This window comes from Glandiceps talaboti, chromosome 5, assembly GCF_964340395.1.
Source record: "Glandiceps talaboti chromosome 5, keGlaTala1.1, whole genome shotgun sequence".
In the NCBI taxonomy this organism is placed as follows: domain Eukaryota; kingdom Metazoa; phylum Hemichordata; class Enteropneusta; family Spengelidae; genus Glandiceps; species Glandiceps talaboti.
Genome location: NC_135553.1, coordinates 26,690,847 through 26,713,964, shown reverse-complemented (window position 1 = coordinate 26,713,964; position 23,118 = coordinate 26,690,847). Strand labels below are relative to the sequence as shown.

The following is a 23,118-nucleotide window of genomic DNA, read 5'->3' as shown; positions in this document are numbered from 1 at the left end:
TTTAAATTTCAGATAATTTTGTACATGCATTGATGATATACAGAAGGCAATATGCTAACTATGTAAGCTTCAAATTTCACATAGTTTCATCACATAATTGTTAATTTTCCAATTAAAGGGTAATAATGTATAATAATGCTATAGCTCAGAATTTGGCATTCCAACAATATGCGTAGGACCAAAAATCTATGGTTTTACCCTCACGGGAGGCATTCAGTTTAAATCTGGTTATTTTCTAATTTGACACGAGGTCACACGACTAAACCAAGCTTGTATAATCATGATAATATTAGTTCTTTGCGGGTCCTACAAATAATTTTAAATGACGCCCTCTAAGTTTGGATAGAGTTTGGATCGATTACCATGCGCATGCGCATTGTATCTGGACGTCTGCTTCCGTGTTTTCGGAATGGCTTCGTCGTGTTTCGGTAACTTTTTCCAGCTTGGGAGAAATTATCACCGCAACGTAATAATTTTTGCACGTTTCACCCAACCTCAAGCATTCACACCTCACAGTCACATCATTGTACGGACTATCACCAAGCAACAACAATACAAAAATGTCAAGATTTATTGGAAAACCATCGGACAGTTTGTATTGGCTTGTTCTATCGGGTACTTTTCAGTGGAACCTCTGACGAAGTGGTTCACACTTAGTAGGGAGTCACGGCGAGAGAGAAAGGGACACGAAATGAGAGCAGCCGAGAAAGCCAGAGGAAAAAATCGACACAGTGTTGATCCTAACGCAGTCTCTGAATCAAATATAGACACTTGGAGAGGGACGAGCATCTTGTCACTCGTCCCATCTGTCAAAGCCGCACAGATTTCACATGATAAACCAGTACCATCAGTGCAACCACTACGCTCCAAGAGATTCAATTTCATCGCAGACACAGTGGAAAATTCACTGCCAGCCCTGGTTTACATTGAAATACACGATAGGTATGTATTAGAAATGTTTAAACAATGATGCGTGACTGGTGATTATCGTATTACTTCACAGTTGAGCCTCATTTAGATTGGCTTGCTGATGACATGCTAAGTAAGAGTAAGGGAATGTTATTATTAAGCACCTCACTGACTTCACTTCGTTATCTGTAAACTACTTGTATAGATAAGACTGAACATCCATGGTTTCGAATCTCAAGATCTCACTTTATCCCGTCTATCTCAATGAGAAATCATGAACCAAAAATTGCTCTGGGAAATGAGGAAACCATTCGCATTAACTGTTATGCACGAGTCAATAGCCCCATCTACACGTAGGTCGTCCTACCTTTTGGCAGTCCCAAGTCCTACCCCAGGTAGGATAGATTTGTGTCTACACGTAGGAAGGTTACAGCGTAGATGTCGCGCATTCCGTCCTGACAGTACATAGGACGAAGTCAGGAGGGTTTCAGGAAACCTCTCAAAGGTCTCCTAAGTCAGGACGGTTTCAGGACTGTTTCAGGACGCGTTTGCGTCTACATGCGTTAACTGAAATGTGTGAATGACAACGTCTACACACTCATCAAACTCACAATTACCATAAACCGATAAGACATAATGACATAAGTGTGTTTGTCAACGCTTGCATGCAGAGATTGAATATATTAAAGTATGCATACATGGCCCAATCCACCGCTTAATGTTATCTCAATGGAATGGCCAGTCTGAAAATGACATTTGCTAGACTGTTCGGGCAAGCCCTCACTTCGAACTTCGTTCGCTTATAGTATCGAAAGAAAGCCCGAATGTCTAGCAGCAAGACTAACCCCCCCCCCCCCCCACCTTGGGGCATAGTGGGGGATTTGGAAATTAGTCTTATAAAATTTGTCAAATGCCCCACCCTCTGGGCCAACACATTCTGGAAAATCCCCACCTAAAACAAGTAAAGCTCCTAACATTTCCCCCACCCCAATTGGTGGGGCATTCAAAAATTCTGACTGACACACAACCACTCTCTTGATTGTTTTTTATTGTAACAATACATTTATAGTACATCTTCAGCAATACATTTATAGTTCCAACTTCCTGGTAGATTTTGTTGCTTTTCTCCAATGGATCGGGATAGTAGCATCTCAGGGTACGTAGTCTTGTGCTAAGCTTTCTATTACCAAGAATGTACGCATCACAACTATACTACATCATTTACATGGCCATGCATGTAGTGTCTGCAATACCACAGTGACTGGAAACGATGACATTCTGACCTCACCAAAAATACTTGTTATGAACAAGAAAATATGTTTTTACAATCGAGAGAGAGTGAAATATTTCATATCGACTCTGGATTTCAGTTGGCTATATTCTTGACTGACATCACACAATACATTTAAAATACATTTTAGCAGACGGCTTGTATGAAAAATATAAGCACTGCCAACATGACCAAACATTTTTTAAGTTTTATCACGATATTAAAGAGGTGGCCTGGAGTTTTTTTTAGTGCTGGATCATGTAGATGCCGCATCGTGAATATATATACTAGTACGTCTGAAAGTCAAAATGTCACTCTCACGTGCAAAAATGTCGTTGGAACATCCGTTCAAAATGAGAGCAAACGACGGATGAAAATCATTTATGTATTTGGCTATCGACATTTCAGGCATCAATCACAAATTATTGTCATACACACAAATTATTGTCATACACAGTGACAAGGACAAGCGATGGACGTAAGTGCACATGCATAGTTATTGCGCTTGAAAATGACTAGGGAGGTCAATATGAGGCAGTCTAATCGCCCACATTTGTCCCATATCGCCCGAGGTGGGGTCCCTCAGGCATTACATTGACTGTGCATTAGAATAATGTAAACATGGAGTGCAGCAATCCTGATATCGCAAATGTATCTTATTTGGAATTTATGTAATTGCCCCAATAAACACGAACTTATATATTGATTAGGTACAGTTCTGTGATTGATTAACAAAGACTTGATGTTAATTACTGTGTGGGTGGCTTTGTTTGAATTTGAAATTTTATCTTAGCTTCTTGTTGAGCAAGATCATTGTGAGAAGAGATTTGATGACATAGACAGCATGTAGACTTCTCATAATCTGATGCATGCTCCCATACCTCCTTTTTTGAATAGACTTCTGTTGTATTGTGAAACTAGAACTTACATTAAAACTGCTGGACCAATTGTCATGGTATTTGGTGGATATATTGCCTTGGATGTCAGTTGGGAAATTGTTCAAATCAAAATGGTCTTACCACTGGTGTGTGATTTTGGTCAAAAAATGTGATTTTTTTGGTCAAAAAAGCTACAGGGCAGATCAGTGTGAAATTTGTTTGGAACGTTCTTCAGAGCGTTTATATTAACTTATTCAAGAATTGTTGAAGACATGATCCCATCAGTGATATGCAAATTAGGGCTAAAGATGTGTCTTTCTGGTCAAAAATCTATAAATCCAAAATAATTTAGCAGATTGGGTTGAAATTTAATAGGAAAATTCTCAGATGTGTTTAGCTTAAGAATTGTTCATGACATGATGATTCTATCAGTGATGTGTCTTTCTGGTCAAAAATCTATAATTCCAAAACTATTGAGCAGATTGGGCTGAAATTTAATGGGGATGCATCTAGGCATATGAAGATGGAGCTGCATTCACAATGTGATGATCCCATCAGCGATATGCAAATTAGGTCTAAAAATCTCAATTTTGGTCAAAAACCTATCTCTTGATACTGCATGATGAAATTTGGTAGAGATGTTTCTGGAGGTATTATTCTGCAATTATTGTTGAAAACATTTTGACACAAGTGGCCATAGCAACCATGACCACAGCCTTAGCAACAGTGGAATGATTATGCATATTACAAAGATAACAGGGATAGGTAGGTAAGTGAATACAGATTCAAAAATTCAAGAGGACCACACCCATAGCAACAGCTACATGTAAATGATGATTTATATTGCAAAGATGAAAAGCGGGAAGGGTGGGCAAGTTAATAAAGATTCCAAAAATGTATGCAAATATGCCTAGCAACAAGACCATGTCCATAGCAACAGCCAAATACAGTTGTGCTACAACACCATTGTTGCTATTTTTCTTTGTAGGATCCTACTGAGACAACATAATAACAAACTTAACACCAAAAGATGTAACGTTAAATTTTCTGTTGTTCCTCAGTGCCTTTAATCTTTATACAAAACTAAATGCTTTAAGAAAGCCAGTCATTTGCAAATTGTATGAAAAGATTAGAATGATTACCATTTTATGCAGACAATTGAAAACCTAATGTTATGTAAATCTCTTTTGTAAAGCCAATTCAGTGATCAACCATGAATGAAACTTAACATAGTCTTTGTCCTATAAAACACATTTCATTATGAAATCCTTATCTTTTCTCTGCAGACACCCTTTCTTTGGAAGAGATATACCAACAGCTAATGGATCTGGTTTCATTATCAGTCCAGATGGACTGATATTAACAAATGCTCATGTCGTAGCCAATAGGAAATCAGTGAAAGTGAAATTGCATGATGGAAGGGTGTTGGATGGAAAAGTTACAGCTATAGATCCAGTGTCAGATATTGCAACTATTAAAGTTGAAGCCCAGGTAAGAGTAGACCAAACAATAGAGCATTGTACATATCATGTAGACAGTTACTCTGGACAGTTATACATCATTCAAGATGATTTCAGACAATAATGTACATTATAACTTATGAGCATTGTACCAACAGGGGTTGGCTATGTATGTAGCTGTATTGTAACATATGTTTGGCCATAGCAATAGTTATGATAACTTTAATATGGGCACTGTGCTAACAGGGGTTGGCCATGTATGTAGCTGTATTGTGACATATGTTGGGCCATAGCAATTGCCAATAATGTACATGATAACTTTAATATGGGCACTGTGCTAACAGGGGTTGGCCATGTAGGTAGCTGTATTGTAACATATGTTTGGCCATAGCAATAGCCAATAATGTACATGCTAACTTTAATATGGGCACTGTGCTAACAGGGGTTGGTTATGTATGTAGCTGTATTGTAACATATGTTTGGCCATAGCAATAGCCATTTAATGGTGTATATTGTAAAGATAGGAACTAGACAAGTGGATAAACATTCAAAAAAAATATGTAATATGCCTAGCAACAAGACCACGCCCATAACAACAACCAAATGACAATGTATATGGCAAAGGTAACAACAGTGCTGGATAGGCAAATGGATAAACATTCAGCAAATGAATACATATAATGATATATGACTAGCAACTAGCCCATGGCCATAGCAACAATGAAATGCTTAATATGTATATTGCAAAAAACAACAACATGGATGGTTTGGCAAGTGAATGGCTTTCAAACTTTATATGTTATTGCCATGCAGCTAAGATACTGCCCACCCCAACAGTAAAATGACGGTGTATATTGCTAGGTAATAACAGGGCTGGATCTGCATATGGATTTGTGACATTTAAAAAAAAAATAACACAAAGTAACGAAATAAAAAACAAAACAACTGTAACAAAAAGTAAAGTGTACAGTTATATTACAACACCATTGTGCTATTTTTAATTTCGTTGAGTCACTTCCATAATAGATGATTTTTTTGGTGATCTAAATGCTTGCTTCAATTTCAGATGACTGGTGTACTGTATAATATATTACCCACAACTCCCTGATTGGTGTGCTTGGAGGTTCCTCATTTTATAACTTACTCAGTAATCCATATTTTTCAACATTTAATTTATGCACAATAATTACGTTTAAATTATGTGTAACAAAAGTACACTTAGCAATCATAAAACAAAGTTCTAACTTTTGTATAAAAATGTACTAACAGCCTAATTAAACATGTACTTTGAATAAAACACTTTTTAATGTCAAAGTTTATCTAACTAAGAGTTTTAATATGCAAACTTCTTTTGTTATACATATTCAGAGTAATCTATATCTTTGGTAGAGTCATAACAGGTGCATATATTTTCCTTAGTTTCTTTACAAAAATTCTGAACGTCTTTCAAGAAGATATGTTGCAAATTTTTAAAATTGCTGTCTCCTACAATCAATCATTCATATTAGAACTGATGAAAATGGGTATTCAAAAACTCATCAGTGGCAATTCTATGCTTTGCAAATGTCAAAAATATTTTTACAAAGCCCCCCCCCCCCCCCATTACACTGACTTCAAGGAGATAATGTCCAACCATACAAATCAAGGAGCATTGTGGGTAAAATATTGTACAGTATAGTGCATACATGTACATTGACGATTACAAAAGACATGTGTCCTATATCTTAACAATGCATTAAACAACAAATGTTAAAAGAACAACAACCTTTACCAAAGGCATTTAGTTGACGTCTGGTAGGATATGCCAAGGGCCATACATACTTGCAGTATATGTTGCTGCATGTATCACTCAGTGGTGGTCGTACTCTGTAATGCATCCACAGTTTGCACAGGAGTTTAAGAACAAAACGATACACACAATGAATTTAATAAGTATTTTCCCAATATGATCAGATATGACCTTTCTGTTAGTATCTTTACATTTGACCTTGATTTTTATCTTCTGGTTCCAAATTTTCTTCCATTTCATATGTCAGTCACACAGAAATGAAGTTTTCTAGAAAGCATGTTAAACTGTACATTAATGTGTGATTAAATTATAACATCGTCATTTTCTGCAGGGTCAACTGCCAGCAATGAGACTTGGGACATCAAGTGAGTTACGGCCTGGTGAATGGGTGATTGCAATGGGTAGTCCTTTGTCACTTAGTAATACCATCACATCTGGTATTGTCAGTACCGTTCATAGAGGTAGCAGGGAACTTGGACTAAGAAATAAGGATATGAATTACATACAAACAGATGCATCAATAAATGTACGTATCACATGAAAATACACTTTTACTATTTACTCATATTATAACTTTGAAGATTCTGGTAGTGTGGTAAATCCTGATATCCTTACAGCAATGGAAATACATTTTACAAACTGCAACAAAATGAAGAATGGCTTGTCTTTAAAGGAATTGTACATTTAGTCTAATTGTATGGATTCTTAGATTCCAATTTGTAAATTGCCATCCCACACATTTACATGTTTAATGAAGGCATGATACTTGTTACTGATGCATGACTGTACATGTATGTTGTTTTTGTACCACTGTAGTTTGGTAATTCTGGGGGTCCATTGGTTAATTTAGATGGTGAAGCCATTGGTATCAACACCATGAAGGTTACAGCTGGTATCTCATTTGCCATTCCCATTGACTATGCCAAGGACTTCCTAATGAAAGTTGAAAAGCTTGAACTGGAAAGTAAGTAAGCTGCCCATCTAGTCTGCCCATCCAAACTTTAGAATGGATTGGTAGGCAAGTGGATACACATTGAAACATTTGACATATATATGCCTGGCCACACCCATAGCAACAGCTAAATACTTGTATAGTCTGCAAAGATAACAGAGATATATAAGCAAGTGGATAAACAATCAAATATATGGACACATGCATAGCAACAAGACCCCTCCCACAGCAACAGTGAAATAATGGACAGTGAGTGTAGTTTCTTAGTTGTCTCTTCCTGTCTGTGATGTAGGTAATAGTCTTTTACATTTCAGTTTGACACATCGTCCTTGGAACAAACAAGCTATTGAAAGTCATCCATTGCAGGCTCAGATTTTGACATATACAAGTGTATTGATTCAAAGTTATGTGACCTCCTAGCCTGGAATCCATGGGGATTGGATTTTTTACAGTCATCTTTCCAATCAAAAGACCTCTATGCATGCTTACAACACACTGACTCTCACATTGAACGATGTAAATTCATATGATTTTCATTAAATAAATTATAACTTTAATGGTCAAACAAAATATGGGTGATTAGCTCAAACAAGGAGTTACACTCATTGTAGACATTACCTCATTACTTGTACCTGCAATTCTCTGTTTAATAATATCTGACATAGCTTTGATGATTACCTGATGCCAAATTGTAGACGTGTTTGCTGTTTAGACACGATGAGATTCGTCGTACACAAATATAAACAACACTGCACTTTACCACGTAGGTAACGACGTGATCTTGTCAACAAAAGATAACTAAGTATATGTGATGAGCCAAGCATTCAGTTGTAGTTGCAACTTTTCTAGGACCTTCATGATAATTGATTTGAATAGACTATGTAGAGGGGACATTGCCAAAATCCACCTACACGAAGATTCTTAACTAGCCCACATTGGTATATAATGTGAAACATATGAATGAAAATCCAGAAATTACCGATGGGATGTCTCGCATAGATACTAAGATAGCTTGGTTTATTGTAAACGTTTATTTTGGCATTGACAACAAATTGACCGATTCGACTGATGTTGATTAAATCATTCTGTTAATGTGAAAATCAAAAGTTTGATCATCTGAAATAATTATTCAGCAATAGTTTTAGTAATTCCAAACATATTTGTACATTTTTGCCAGTGATAGTTGAAACATGTGAAAGCTGTCATCAATGTGTTCATCACTGTCATGGTGCAGTGTATGTTTACCCATAGACCCTACACGATGGTTCACCTGAGCTGTCAATGTGTATAAATTATGGAAATGTGCGAGTAGATACAACAGAACAACATGAAAACTATAAAAGCATGAGAACTGGTATTATGCAATTTCCCATTGAAAATATGTTTTGTAGAGAAAGTAAAATGTTTAAATAATAATTTGAATAGCACTTGAGTTTGTTGTATTTATCAATGTTATGGTACATGAAGTAGTTACATGGGACAGGTTGTTCATTTTCCCATTTCACATTAACAAATTTTTTACAATATAAGAAACCTGCTGACTGTGTTTCCCCAGAATGTATTTGGTTTAACCCGGAAGTGAAGGTGAATAATGACACAGTGTTCTATCATACTTGGTATCATAAAGGAGTCAAATATTTGTCTGATCTCTTGGATGGAACTGGCTCTTTATTGACATTTCAGGGTTTTTGTGATAATCAGATAAATATAGTTTTACTCCGAACCGTCTCAAATACATGGGATTAGTACATGCAATTCCTAGACCTTGGTTAAGAAAACTGCGCCGGTCACCTTTTACTCGAGAAAATGACATACTTCCTAATATATTTTTGTCTAATGGGTCATGTAAAAAAAGTTATGCTTTACTGTTCGAGATATTTTCAACAGAACACTTGAAACCGATGATTTGTAAACAAAAGTGGGAATGCCAATTTGGGAACTTTGACTCTGAAGTGTATTTCTCTTTGCCATTTATCATTACAAAGGACTGTACGTTGCGTAACTTTCAATACAGAATTTTCAGTCGAATTCTTACCACTAACAAATTTTTGAAAATAAAAGGAAAGGTTGACTCAGATAATTGTTCATTCTGTGGTAGTTTCGAGGAATGTATTCTGCATTTATTTTTTGAGTGTAATTATGTTCTAGACTTATGGAAACATGTAGAGATTAGATTACAGAACAAGTGCAACATAATTTTTGAGTTTTCTCCTTTTGACGTTATACTAGGTATAAAAAAAGATTCTGAGCTGTATTTGTCCAAGAAAACTTGGAAATCAATGAATTATTTCTTATTACTGATCAAAAAGTTTCTGTTTAATTGCCGTTGTAAAAAAGTGATGCCAAGTATGAATGGACTGATTTCTTTTTTGAAAATTACACAGAACACAGACGCTTATCAGGCTAGAGCGATGGGAAACGTCTCCCACTATGTGTACTGGAATGAATTAAAAAATTTTCTTTGACTCTTTGATTGAATACTTTCTATTATACTGTGTTATGTAAATTTTTTGAATATTAAGTGAGAATAAAAAAAAAAAAACTTTGATCGTACACAAAAAAAAAAAAAAAATTTGTTTTGAGGGAGAGGGGGATTAAATTGAAATGAAGGAATTACGTTTCTTGTGCATCAGTTTAAAATGACACTGCCCTTAGTTCTTCTATCAATAGTTTCTGTAAGTCATTTCCCACAGCTTTGCCAACATTCCACTCTCAAGCTATGTGCCAAACAAATTCTGCTTTGCCTTGTTTCAAAACTATTTGGGTGCCCACAACAATTTACAAGTTTGAAATTGTCTGCTTCAGTACAGTTCCGAGCATGAATGCATGCATATTCATTGATGAGTCAAAGTGGTATGATCTCTTTTACTGTGTATATTGCAATCTACCCAAATTGATGATATGAATTTGAGTCTACTTGCATGGTCCCCCGTGGTGACATATGTGCACACACAGTGCCTGCTTGTCTGCAGGAGTCTGGTGTTGTTCATGTTTGTAATGAGTGGTCTGTGGGAAGCCTGTTTCTTATCTATCTAAATTGTTCCTGGGGAACATAAACCATGTGTGATATGCACAGTTGTTTGGTGATCCTTTGGTTTTCTAGCTGTTAGACCACAGCAACAGATGAAAATACTAGTACCCTTTACTAAGATAACTGTAAGTCAAGCATTCAAACATAAACACAAATGTGGATTGGACACAAACAGAGAATTTATGAACAATCAACAACAGGAACAGGTGTGAATCAACTAGTGTCCTAAGAATCAAACCCTCTGAAAATGACATCATCAATCATTGCTCAAACTCTACATCTGTGCTACAATACCATTGGTGCTTTTTTCTGTGTGTGATATGTTTTGGGGGTAATTTGGCATCAGTGCCCCATTGGTTAGAAAAAAAATCATTTCTACCATCATGGTGAATGACAACCATAGTTAGTAGTGAACAACTTTTATTACTTAGAATGAAGAGTTTTTGAAGACATAAGCCAATAACAGGGTAAATTGTAGAACAACATCTGAGTATCACCATGTCCATCGCCTGTACCATTTATCTCAGAAAATTAGAAATTAAATGACCAGCTTTCAGAGTTACAATTCCAATTGTACATTTATTAATTTATGTTACATTCGATTAGTATTCTTCACAACATTATCAAGAAAGTAAAACAGACTCCTATATATACCTATATATTCTCCATTTTACTTTGAAACACTTTTAGTTAGTAGTTGGACAGCATACATAGCAAAGGTTTCAGTGACAACAACTGCATGCAATATTCCAAATTGGCAGCCAATGATGTCAACTATTGTGAGTTTTTGGAGTCCTTAAGTATAGTATTAAAGTCTAACGTATCATGAGATTTCAGCCAGATGCAATGCATTGTGTAGGTGTACACAAACTTTTAGTGTTTTGTAATTCTACGCATCTATGGACAGTTAGTTTGAGATAATATCAGCTTTCCTGAGAAAACTAATTGAAAATACTAAATATGGAAAAATCAGTATGTAAAGATTGAGTTTTAGACCAATTACTTTCTTACTGTGCTGATATTATGAAGAGAGAAAGAAATTGGCCTTAAACTGCCACCACAAGCAGAAACACCTGTGACACTGAAAATTCTAAATTTTGAGGTTCTCACATTTTCTGAAAGAGGGAATGCTAAACTTTTCAGAAATGTACTTTATTTGTCAAACTGAGGCTTAGAAAGGGCTTAAATAAGCCTTTGAAGTAACCTTTAACTGCAGTAAATTTGCATAACAATGGTAAACAGGATTACAGCACACACACTGCTAGTTGTTTACAATAGTAAACAGGATTACAGCACACACACTGCTAGTTGTTTACAATAGTAAACAGGATTGCAGCACACACTGCTAGTTGTTTACAATGGTAAACAGGATTACAGCACACACGCTGCTAGTTGTTTACAATGGTAAACAGGATTGCAGCACACACGCTGCTAGTTGTTTACAATGGTAAACAGGATTGCAGCACACACTGCTAGTTGTTTACAATAGTAAACAGGATTGCAGCACACACGCTGCTAGTTGTTTACAATGGTAAACAGGATTGCAGCACACACTGCTAGTTGTTTACAATAGTAAACAGGATTACAGCACACATGCTGCTAGTTGTTTACAATGGTAAACAAGATTGCAGCACACACGCTGCTAGTTGTTTACAATGGTAAACAGGATTACAGCACACTGCTAGTTGCATGTTTACAATGGTAAACAGGATTACAGCACACACACTGCTAGTTGTTTACAATGGTAAACAGGATTACAGCACACACTGCTAGTTGTTTACAATGGTAAACAGGATTACAGCACACTGCTAGTTGCATGTTTACAATGGTAAACAGGATTACAGCACACACACTGCTAGTTGTTTACAATGGTAAACAGGATTACAGCACACACTGCTAGTTGTTTACAATGGTAAACAAGATTACAGCACATACACTGCTAGTTGTTTACAATAGTAAACAGGATTACAGCACACTGCTAGTTGCATGTTTACAATGGTAAACAGGATTACAGCACACACGCTGCTAGTTATTTACAATGGTAAACAGGATTACAGCACACTGCTAGTTGCATGTTTACAATGGTAAACAGGATTACAGCACACACGCTGCTAGTTGTTTACAATGGTAAACAAGATTACAGCACATACACTGCTAGTTGTTTACAATAGTAAACAGGATTACAGCACACTGCTAGTTGCATGTTTACAATGGTAAACAGGATTACAGCACACACACTGCTAGTTGTTTACAATGGTAAACAGGATTACAGCACACACTGCTAGTTGTTTACAATGGTAAACAGGATTACAGCACACGCTGCTAGTTGTTTACAATGGTAAACAGGATTACAGCACACACGCTGCTAGTTGTTTACAATGGTAAACAGGATTACAGCACACACGCTGCTAGTTATTTACAATGGTAAACAGGATTACAGCACACACACTGCTAGTTGTTTACAATGGTAAACAGGATTACAGCACACACGCTGCTAGTTATTTACAATGGTAAACAGGATTACAGCACACACGCTGCTAGTTGTTTACAATGGTAAACATGATTACAGCACATACACTGCTAGTTGTTTACAATGGTAAACAGGATTACAGCACATACACTGCTAGTTGTTTACAATAGTAAACAGGATTACAGCACACACACTGCTAGTTGTTTACAGTGGTAAACATGATTACAACACACACACTGCTAGTTGTTTACAATGGTAAACAGGATTACAGCACACGCTAGTTGTTTACAATGGTAAACAGGATTACAGCACATACACTGCTAGTTGTTTACAATAGTAAACAGGATTACAGCACACACACTGCTAGTTGTTTACAATGGTAAACAGGATTACAGCACACGCTAGTTGTTTACAATGGTAAACAGGATTACAGCACACGCTAGTTGTTTACAATGGTAAACAGGATTACAGCACACGCTAGTTGTTTACAATGGTAAACAGGATTGCAGCACACACACTGCTAGTTGTTTACAATGGTAAACAGGATTGCAGCACATACACTGCTAGTTGTTTACAATAGTAAACATGATTACAGCACACACACTGCTAGTTGTTTACAATGGTAAACAGGATTACAGCACACACACTGCTAGTTGTTTACAATGGTAAACATGATTACAGCACATACACTGCTAGTTGTTTACAATAGTAAACAGGATTACAGCACACACACTGCTAGTTGTTTACAGTGGTAAACATGATTACAACACACACACTGCTAGTTGTTTACAATGGTAAACAGGATTACAGCACACTGCTAGTTGCATGTTTACAATGGTAAACAGGATTACAGCACACACACTGCTAGTTTACAATGGTAAACAGGATTACAGCACACACACTGCTAGTTGTTTACAATGGTAAACAGGATTACAGCACACACACTGCTAGTTGTTTACAATGGTAAACAGGATTGCAGCACACACGCTGCTAGTTGTTTACAATGGTAAACAGGATTACAGCACACACACTGCTAGTTGTTTACAATGGTAAACAGGATTACAGCACACGCTAGTTGTTTACAATGGTAAACAGGATTACAGCACACACGCTGCTAGTTGTTTACAATGGTAAACAGGATTGCAGCACACACGCTGCTAGTTGTTTACAATGGTAAACAGGATTACAGCACACACGCTGCTAGTTGTTTACAATGGTAAACAGGATTGCAGCACACACACTGCTCAGAGTAGTTGTTTACAATGGTAAACAGGATTACAGCACACACACTGCTAGTTGTTTACAATGGTAAACAGGATTACAGCACACACACTGCTAGTTGTTTACAATGGTAAACATGATTACAGCACATACACTGCTAGTTGTTAGTCCCCGCCGGACGGAGTCCGGGACAGGGACTTATGGATTGGGTTCCGTCTGTCCGTGCGTCCGTCCGTCCGTCCGTCCGTCCGTAGCCGTTTCTTGGAGATGCCTGGACCGTTTTTTTTCAAACTTGGTACAGAGGCAAGATACAATGACATACATATGCACGTCAATTTGTTTCATGATACGATCCAATATGGCCGCCTGGCAGCCATTTTGTTTGCAAATTTTCCCTGTCTAAAGCCATAACTCAGACATGCTTGAACAGATCTCATTCAAAGTTGGTATTAGGACAGTGTTCTATGACATACATGTGCATATCCATTTTCATCGTGATACGATCCAATATGGCCGCCTAGCAGCCATTTTGTTTGCGAATTTTCTATGTCCAAAGCCATAACTCAGACATGCTTGAACAGATCTCATTCAAAGTTGGTATTAGGACAGTGTTCTATGACATACATGTGCATATCCATTTTCTTCGTGATATGATCCCCCATATCCGACCCATCCTTTACATGTTCCATGTCCAACAAGCAGACACAACATATCTAAGTCTGTTTGATTTAGGTTCACAAGTGTTGTTGCGTGATCAGAGTAGTGATAATTCCTTAAAACCCAATCATAGCGGGGACTATGTCATTCTCAATGACTTGTTTACTTATATGGACTAGAATATCCCCATATATTTTGCTAAGTTTTTGATCTTGTTATCAGGATGAGAGTTTAATATTGCCAATCATGATTGGGATAGTCCATTATCTGGTAGGGGGATGGGGTAAGGAACACTCAACAGGCTAGTTGTGTGATGAATGACAATTTAACTGTAATGTTATTGACATTCAGCAGATAACTCATATCGCATTTATCATGGAATATAAACTTCAACCATTAACAATAATTGTTTCCATGACAGCAATATTGCATAACCAATACTTTCATCAGAAACAGAACATCTGCTATATAATTAAAGTGCACAGCAAGTATATTTCATATACAACAAAGTGTGCTTTCAAAACCAAGTTATGCCTTGCAACAAGACCATGCCCTTAGCAAGAGCCTGTATAATTTACAAAGATAGCAACTTTGTTGGACAAGCAAGTGAATAAACATCCAAAAAAATGTTTGCAAATATGCATAGCAACAAGACCACACCCATAGTAACAATCATATACCGTAATAGTGCATTTTGCATGGGTAATATATAGGATTGGCATGTTGATAAAAAAAATTTTCCACAAATTATACAGTTGTACTACAACACCATTGGTGTTTCATTTTGTTAATAGAGGCCCAGCAGAGCAAAGGATGGTTTGGCAGTAGTGGTAAAGATAGCACCAAACAGATATCCATTTCATCAAAGAGACATTATATTGGTCTGACCATGTTGACATTGACACCAAGTATCATCTGGGAGTTGCAACAAAAAATGCAGAATTTCCCAGATGTACAAAGTGGTGTGTTAGTTCATAGTGTGATGATGAATTCACCAAGTTACAGGTAAGCAATGTTATCTGTACAGTATTGTGAATGCTAAAGTGTAATGGTGAATTCACCAAGTTACAGGTAAGCAATGTTATCTGTACAGTATTGTGAATGCTATAGTATAATGATGAATTCACCAAGTTACAGGTAAGCAATCATCATCTGTACAGTATTGTGAATGCTATAATATAATGATGAATTCACCAAGTTACAGGTAAGCAATGTTATCTGTACAGTATTGTGAATGCTATAGTGTAATGGTGAATTCACCAAGTTACAGGTAAGCAATATGTTATCTGAACAGTATTGTGAATGCTATAGTATAATGATGAATTCACCAAGTTACAGGTAAGCAATGTTATCTGTACAGTATTGTGAATGCTATAGTATAATGATGAATTCACCAAGTTACAGGTAAGCAATGTTATCTGTACAGTATTGTGAATGCTATAGTGTAATGATGAATTCACCAAGTTACAGGTAAGCAATCATCATCTGTACAGTATTGTGAATGCTATAGTATAATGATGAATTCACCAAGTTACAGGTAAGCAATGTTATCTGTACAGTATTGTGAATGCTATAGTATAATGATGAATTCACCAAGTTACAGGTAAGCAATGTTATCTGTACAGTATTGTGAATGCTATAGTATAATGGTGAATTCACCAAGTTACAGGTAAGCAATGTTATCTGTACAGTATTGTGAATGCTATAGTGTAATGATCAATTCACCAAGTTACAGGTAAGCAATGTTATCTGTACAGTATTGTGAATGCTATAGTATAATGATGAATTCACCAAGTTACAGGTAAGCAATGTTATCTGTACAGTATTGTGAATGCTATAGTGTAATGATGAATTCACCAAGTTACAGGTAAGCAATCATCATCTGTACAGTATTGTGAATGCTATAGTATAATGATGAATTCACCAAGTTACAGGTAAGCAATGTTATCTGTACAGTATTGTGAATGCTATAGTATAATGGTGAATTCACCAAGTTACAGGTAAGCAATGTTATCTGTACAGTATTGTGAATGCTATAGTGTAATGGTGAATTCACCAAGTTACAGGTAAGCAATGTTATCTGTACAGTATTGTGAATGCTATAGTATAATGATGAATTCACCAAGTTACAGGTAAGCAATGTTATCTGTACAGTATTGTGAATGCTATAGTGTAATGATGAATTCACCAAGTTACAGGTAAGCAATCATCATCTGTACAGTATTGTGAATGCTATAGTATAATGATGAATTCACCAAGTTACAGGTAAGCAATGTTATCTGTACAGTATTGTGAATGCTATAGTGTAATGGTGAATTCACCAAGTTACAGGTAAGCAATGTTATCTGTACAGTATTGTGAATGCTATAGTGTAATGGTGAATTCACCAAGTTACAGGTAAGCAATGTTATCTGTACAGTATTGTGAATGCTATAGTATAATGATGAATTCACCAAGTTACAGGTAAGCAATCATCATCTGTACAGTATTGTGAATGCTTGAATCAAGTAGTCACACAGTCTTCTACATTTTTGTTGTTTTTGTTTTAGTGCTGGAGTTCGACCTGGTGATGTCATCATCAATATTAATGGTCAAGATGTCAAAACTGCCACTGATGTTTATGATGCTGTTAACAACAAGAAGGTTCTAGAAATGATTCTGATCAGACAAAATAAGAAAATCAAGGTTGAAGTTATTCCTGAGGAAGCAGAATAGACCAAACCATACTGCAGTGTTTAATAATCTAATTTCCTGGAATGCATTGAATTTTTGTATTGATCTGCATGATTATGCCGTTACATATATGAATTTAAAAAGGAAATTTCCTACTACTTCAGTAATGCCTTATATGAACAACAAAACTTGTTTTATGTACAACTAAACTGGTTCAGTAGTGCATAGTGTGTGTGTGTGTGCGTGTGTGTATGTGTGTGTGCGTGCGTGCGTGTGTGTGTGTGTAAATGACTTCAGTCAAAAGCCACCAGACCGATTGCCTTGGTATTTGGTGGTGACATTAGAAAGATAATCAGAGCTTATGAGATAGCAATGATGTCAAGACATGATAACAAGATAATTCACTACTGACTAATATGTAGACTAAACAAGCACTCACTGACCTTGATGGGTGAGTCTACATACCTCTAATATCTGTTAAATATGAATCATATAACAGTTGATTTAAGCCACCATTTATCTTTTCACCCAGTGTAGCTAAACTTTAGTTTATGTTGTTTCACTTGTATCGTACAGCATTATATAATTGTATTAGAAATAAATATTGTGGTTATTACTCTTGCTGCTACAGGTAAGTTATATTATTTGTTTGAGTCATACATTTATTGTTTTTACTTCTAATCTTTACTTCAGTAATGGTTTTAGTGGTGAGAATTGACACTGTAATGACACCGTATCAAACAATCAGATGAATACTTTTCATTTCTCTGTAGTAGTTGTCCAATACACATTTGAAATGAACAAAACAATTAACAACATGTTTAGACATACATGTACACAATAACCTGGTTATGATATGGTTTCAAATGCAACATTATTCACTGTAAAAACAACAACATCAACATTAACAACAACAAAACCATGGGTGGTGCTGAGCTAACAAAAAACTTGGTGTTTGCTTGATGGCGATTGCCAATAACTAGATGCCATCATTGTTGATGCTTGTCACTGAAAGCAACCAAACGCGTTCTCCTTTCCAGGACCACCACATGTGCAAAGAGAAAAAGACATTTAAAAGAAAACACCCAAAAGTAGTTGTAGTAGATTATTTTATTATAGGGACATGAGGTAATAAAATACCTCCCAGCCCATCAGGCTTATAAGTCACCTTGAACAAAAAAAAGGATACATTGACAATATAGAGAGGTTACAGTGAAAAAGGGTAATTTTACATTCAGTGTGAGTATTCTAACCTGAATTGTCACCAAGTACATGTAGTTCAATTTCTTATTGTCTCTGACAGTGTGATGTATTCTGTGTTATTTGCTGTGTTAATGTAAGTATTATGTATGCCATTGTAGAAACTACAATATAAAATAAAGTGAATCTCGTTTTCTATAATAAATAAATGAGTAGATTTCTCATTACACGTTGATATTGACTTTTCCTACTAAAGGTTTACATTTCTCAATTCCTAGTGGTTGAAAATGGTGGCATCTCCTCTTTCTGTGTTGCCTCAATAATATCATAGAATTAACTGTTTTAATGATATTAAACTTTTCATAGCTAACAAAGATTATAATGTCTATTTCAAATTTCAACAGATAACACAAATACATAATTATCAAAACATGCATATAACAATTAGTGCAGAAATAATCCATGACATCAAGTGCCCAGATGATATACTGATTTGATTTGTCATATTCAAAATCAATTTTTGCCAAAATTATCAATTTAGTCAGAGATGACATTGACTCACTAAAGATATTTTCAAATATTAGTAACAAATATTTAAACTCAAAATTGCTATCTTTAAAGTCAAAGCCCTTAGCGAATCCATGACATTAAGTGGCCAAGTGATATACCTATTGAAAATCTCAAATAGAATATAGATATTTAGGCAAAATCTCCATATGTGTTTTTTTTAAATATCTGGATAAATTTCACCCAATTGCGATTTTTTCAAAATCGGACATGAATGTACACAAGACCATTCAATTTTCAAAAAGATAAAAGAATCTGCGACATCAAGTGGCCAAGTGATATACCGATTTGATTTGTCATATTCAAAATCAATTTTTGCCAAAATTATCAATTTTGTGTGTCAGAGATGACATTCGCTAATTAAAGATTCACCATAGTTTTCAAATATTGGTAACAAATATTTAAACTCAAAATCGCTAACTTTAAAATCAAAGCCAATAGAGGTATACAAACTGGCCATCCAATTTTTCATTTAAAAATCACAATGTGACTTGTGTAAATGCAGATTCAAATTTGGTCAATAGGTTTTTCGGTATCACGTGACCCGAGATTACATTGAGCGGCAAGAGCGCCACACTCAAAGGAGGCGGCATGTCTTATCCTTTAGCACTAAATTTCTCTCTGAGTACTCTGCATATACACTCTAGTAGTTTACATCACATAGGCACCTAACTGATCCTAACTTGTACAAATCACACTTTGTTAGAATTGGGTAATTATGTTTTCGGCATCACGTGACCAGATTCACCACACTGAACAATGGCCGCACGTCTTATGTTTTTTTACCTTCCGTAAGGAAGGTTATAATATACTGATGAAATCTGTGTGTGTGTGTGTGTGTGTGTGTGTGTGTATGTGTCACCATTTCCCAAAAAACGTCTGCATCAATTCAAACGAAATTTCATAGACATGTTCTGTAGGGTAATGGCCAGAACTGATTAGGTTTTGCTAATAATGCGATGAATATCAATGACCAAATTGAGTAATTAATCGATCAAACGAGTACAAAGTTGGTGTCAGATTCAGATTCAGGTAGCGTTATCTTGTGAAAGTTATATTGAGCGTCATGTGGCCTCAGATCCGAAGACACCGGATGGACTCAAACCTGAAATAATACTGTTGAGACTACTGGGAAGGATTCTGCTTCACTGCCGTCGAGTGTATTCGGATCTGAGGCTATCTGACGCTCAATATGGTGCTACCTGAATCTGAATCTGACGCCAACTTTATACTCGTGCTCTATTAGCTCTATATAGCTCTACACTGAGAAAGACTCTGTTTTCAGGGGTTTCGTACGTGCCAACCTTCTTTTGTGTTTCCCTTGGATCTGCACTCTGTATTGGCTGGACAAACACGAGAAAAAAGAAGACCAAGGCAGGGTATTTACATTGATTCTAACTCACCAGAAAACAATTTTTTTTCTTGGCCTTAAATTTGTTTACAATGAGCGCGGAGTTCACAAACAGGTGAAATATTTATTATCGTTTCAATTTCGTCAAATATGAACTTATCGTTTTCAAATTTCACACACTAATGCACAGATCAATAAAGAGAAATTGTGTCTTTAGATTTTCGATTAGAAGTTTAGGAAGTATTATATTGACCTCGAACCGTCTCCTTTTTACCATGTTCTTTTCCGATTTCTCTTGATAACAAACTACCGCTGTTTGTTGCAAGGCTTGTACATAATCATTTATCTAGCTCTGTATCTCAGGATATAAATACACTCTCACATATTTATCAAGTGTAATAATCTATAATTTATACCCAAATCATGTGTGTGGTCAAAATATTGAAAATAGACCAAGCCTCGCCTAGCCTATGAAGAAAATTTCGCGACAATGTATCAATAATGGTGACCTATACATTGACCTCTATATAATTAGTGTACAGTGAGGGCGCGCCACTCAACAAAATCTTGACAATTTTCCCGTAGCGATTAAAGGAATCTGTAAACTCGTGGTGGGACAGAAGGAAGTTCAACACGCACATGCCATATCCCGGGTATGTAGGGGATCACGAAAGCCGACTGAAGTCGAGGATGGCAAGCTTTCCTGGGCGTGGCGGGCATTTCAACAACATTTTTGACAACTAACTTTCATTGGGACTTGACGAATCACAGATATAGAGCTAAATTTCTTGCATAAATCATGAAATTCCTTACGGAAAGCATTCAGTTTAAATCTGGTTATCTATCTATATTGTTCTTGTTACCGGCACTTTTTTTGTTGGTAAATACTAGTACATCTCTGTGAGTGTTCTGTATACATTGTATCAATTTTCATCACATTTGGCTTTTCGCCTAATTTAACTTGTAACAGATCACAATTTAGTTGATTACAATTTTCATTCCTTAGATAACAAAAGTAAATTTTTACATATTTTGTCTGCTGATGATAAACTTTCTCTTGGAAACTTTCTTGTTAATGTAAAAAATATAGCAGTTGGCTAAATGATTGTATTTTATTTACTTATTTTTGTATGCTTTACCATGCTTGCTAAAGCATGATGTTATGCAATAAAGAATTGAATTGAATTGAATTAAAGTTCGATTTGTACATTTGAATTTATACTGCGACTTCTGTATGATTAACCATGACATTGGAATCGCTTCATCTCAATAAAGATTATATCCAGACCCAGGTAATTAATGGGGAAAGCTACATATTTATCAGTGCCCAAATTTGAAAATGCTAACCATGGCCACCAGGTCTTTCATATTAAAGTGCAAAGCGTCTTTACCAATGACATTGAGAAGCTATCAAAAGGGGGCGTGGCGTTAACAACACAATCGCCACTTTAACCAAATACAAAACGTCCATATTATTGTAATTTTAACCAATCACATATCTCCTTCAAAATCGTATGATCGCGATAGATTATTCCCTAGTTTAGGCTGCTGGGGTCAGAATTTACAACAAGGATGGGTTGGGGGTGGGGGCTGTGTAGAAATTATTTTGGTCACAAAAAAATTCGCACTCGCGCTCTCAAAAAATGTCATGCCCCCGAAATGACTAACCTAAGAGTTTTCATAGCTCCCTCCCGACTGCACATGTTATAATGTGTAATTATACAGTATCCCCCCCCCCCCCAAGCTCCACTTCAGATATGTACAGTATGGTACACTACATTACACAATGTAAACTAACAGTTGGCAATCAATTTCAGCGTCCGTACATAACATGCGGAGAGATTTCTTTACAAATAGATGTGGGCTTTGCGAAAAAGGTCTCACATTGGGCTGTAACCTGTATTTGGAAATACTTAGCTAGTTTTCTCCTTCAATTTTAATTCTGGGCAGAAACAACATCTCCCATGATAGCTAGTGGGGAGGGTGTGGAAGGGGGTGTCCCCCTCCCACGGTAAGCACATTTCTAAAAACAAGGACGTGTAGAAGGCCATTTAGTGGCATAAATTTCAAACCATGCACATTATCGGAAACCATAGAGACTTAAAAATTGTCTTCAATTTTACTCTCAATATATAAAATATATAATCACCGATATGAAAATGTCACCAGCGAATTAGCTTGAGGAATTCCGAGGGAAATTCAAAGAAATTTCGAACTAGTAGAGAATTTATTATGTGATTCCTTCCAAGACACCATTTTAGACCAAACAAATTCGAAAATAATGTAAAGTGACCCCATTTTAGACTCCTTATCTCTAAAGTACAGAACCCATGTTAGACCAAAGGGCGAAAACCGTACCACAAAGGGTGGCTCATATACGTATGCCCAATAATAAGCGAGAGACCCCCCGTAAATGAAGTGAACAATAATTTTGCAAAGTACAAGGTAAACGACTGCTCCAGAGAGAGAGAGAGAGAGAGAGAGAGAGAGAGAGAGAGAGAGAGAGAGAGAGAGAGAGAGAGAGAGAGAGAGAGAGAGAGAGAGAGAGAGAGAGAGAGAGAGAGAGAGAGAGAGAGAGAGAGAGAGATATGTTATCGCTTGGGTGTCACCCAGCTTATCACTGAATATAGGTTTTAGAAGTAATTATTCAATTTACATTATTTGATTTGATTAAAAGACATTCAATTGTT

The 23,118-nt window shown here is 36.3% G+C and overlaps 1 protein-coding gene across 1 annotated transcript; it reads left to right on the top strand.

The window, feature by feature from the left end:
• Positions 1-394: 394 nt before the first annotated feature.
• On the top strand, positions 395-17,562 carry LOC144435145 (serine protease HTRA2, mitochondrial-like). Its single transcript, XM_078123712.1, has 6 exons — positions 395-942; positions 4,344-4,548; positions 6,638-6,832; positions 7,123-7,270; positions 15,432-15,642; positions 17,187-17,562. Exons 1-6 carry the CDS (start codon positions 410-412, stop codon positions 17,350-17,352), a joined length of 1,458 nt encoding a protein of 485 aa, XP_077979838.1. The 5' UTR covers positions 395-409; the 3' UTR covers positions 17,353-17,562.
• The last annotated feature ends 5,556 nt before the right edge of the window (positions 17,563-23,118 follow it).

Excerpts from the sequence above, each read along its gene's own strand:
- LOC144435145 (XM_078123712.1), top strand. The coding sequence starts at position 410 with ATGGCTTCGTCGTGTTTCGGTAACTTTTTCCAGCTTGGGAGAAATTAT. Across the intron at positions 943-4,343 it reads TACATTGAAATACACGATAG|ACACCCTTTCTTTGGAAGAG; the intron begins GTATGTATTAGA and ends TTTTCTCTGCAG. Across the intron at positions 15,643-17,186 it reads ATGAATTCACCAAGTTACAG|TGCTGGAGTTCGACCTGGTG; the intron begins GTAAGCAATGTT and ends TTTTTGTTTTAG.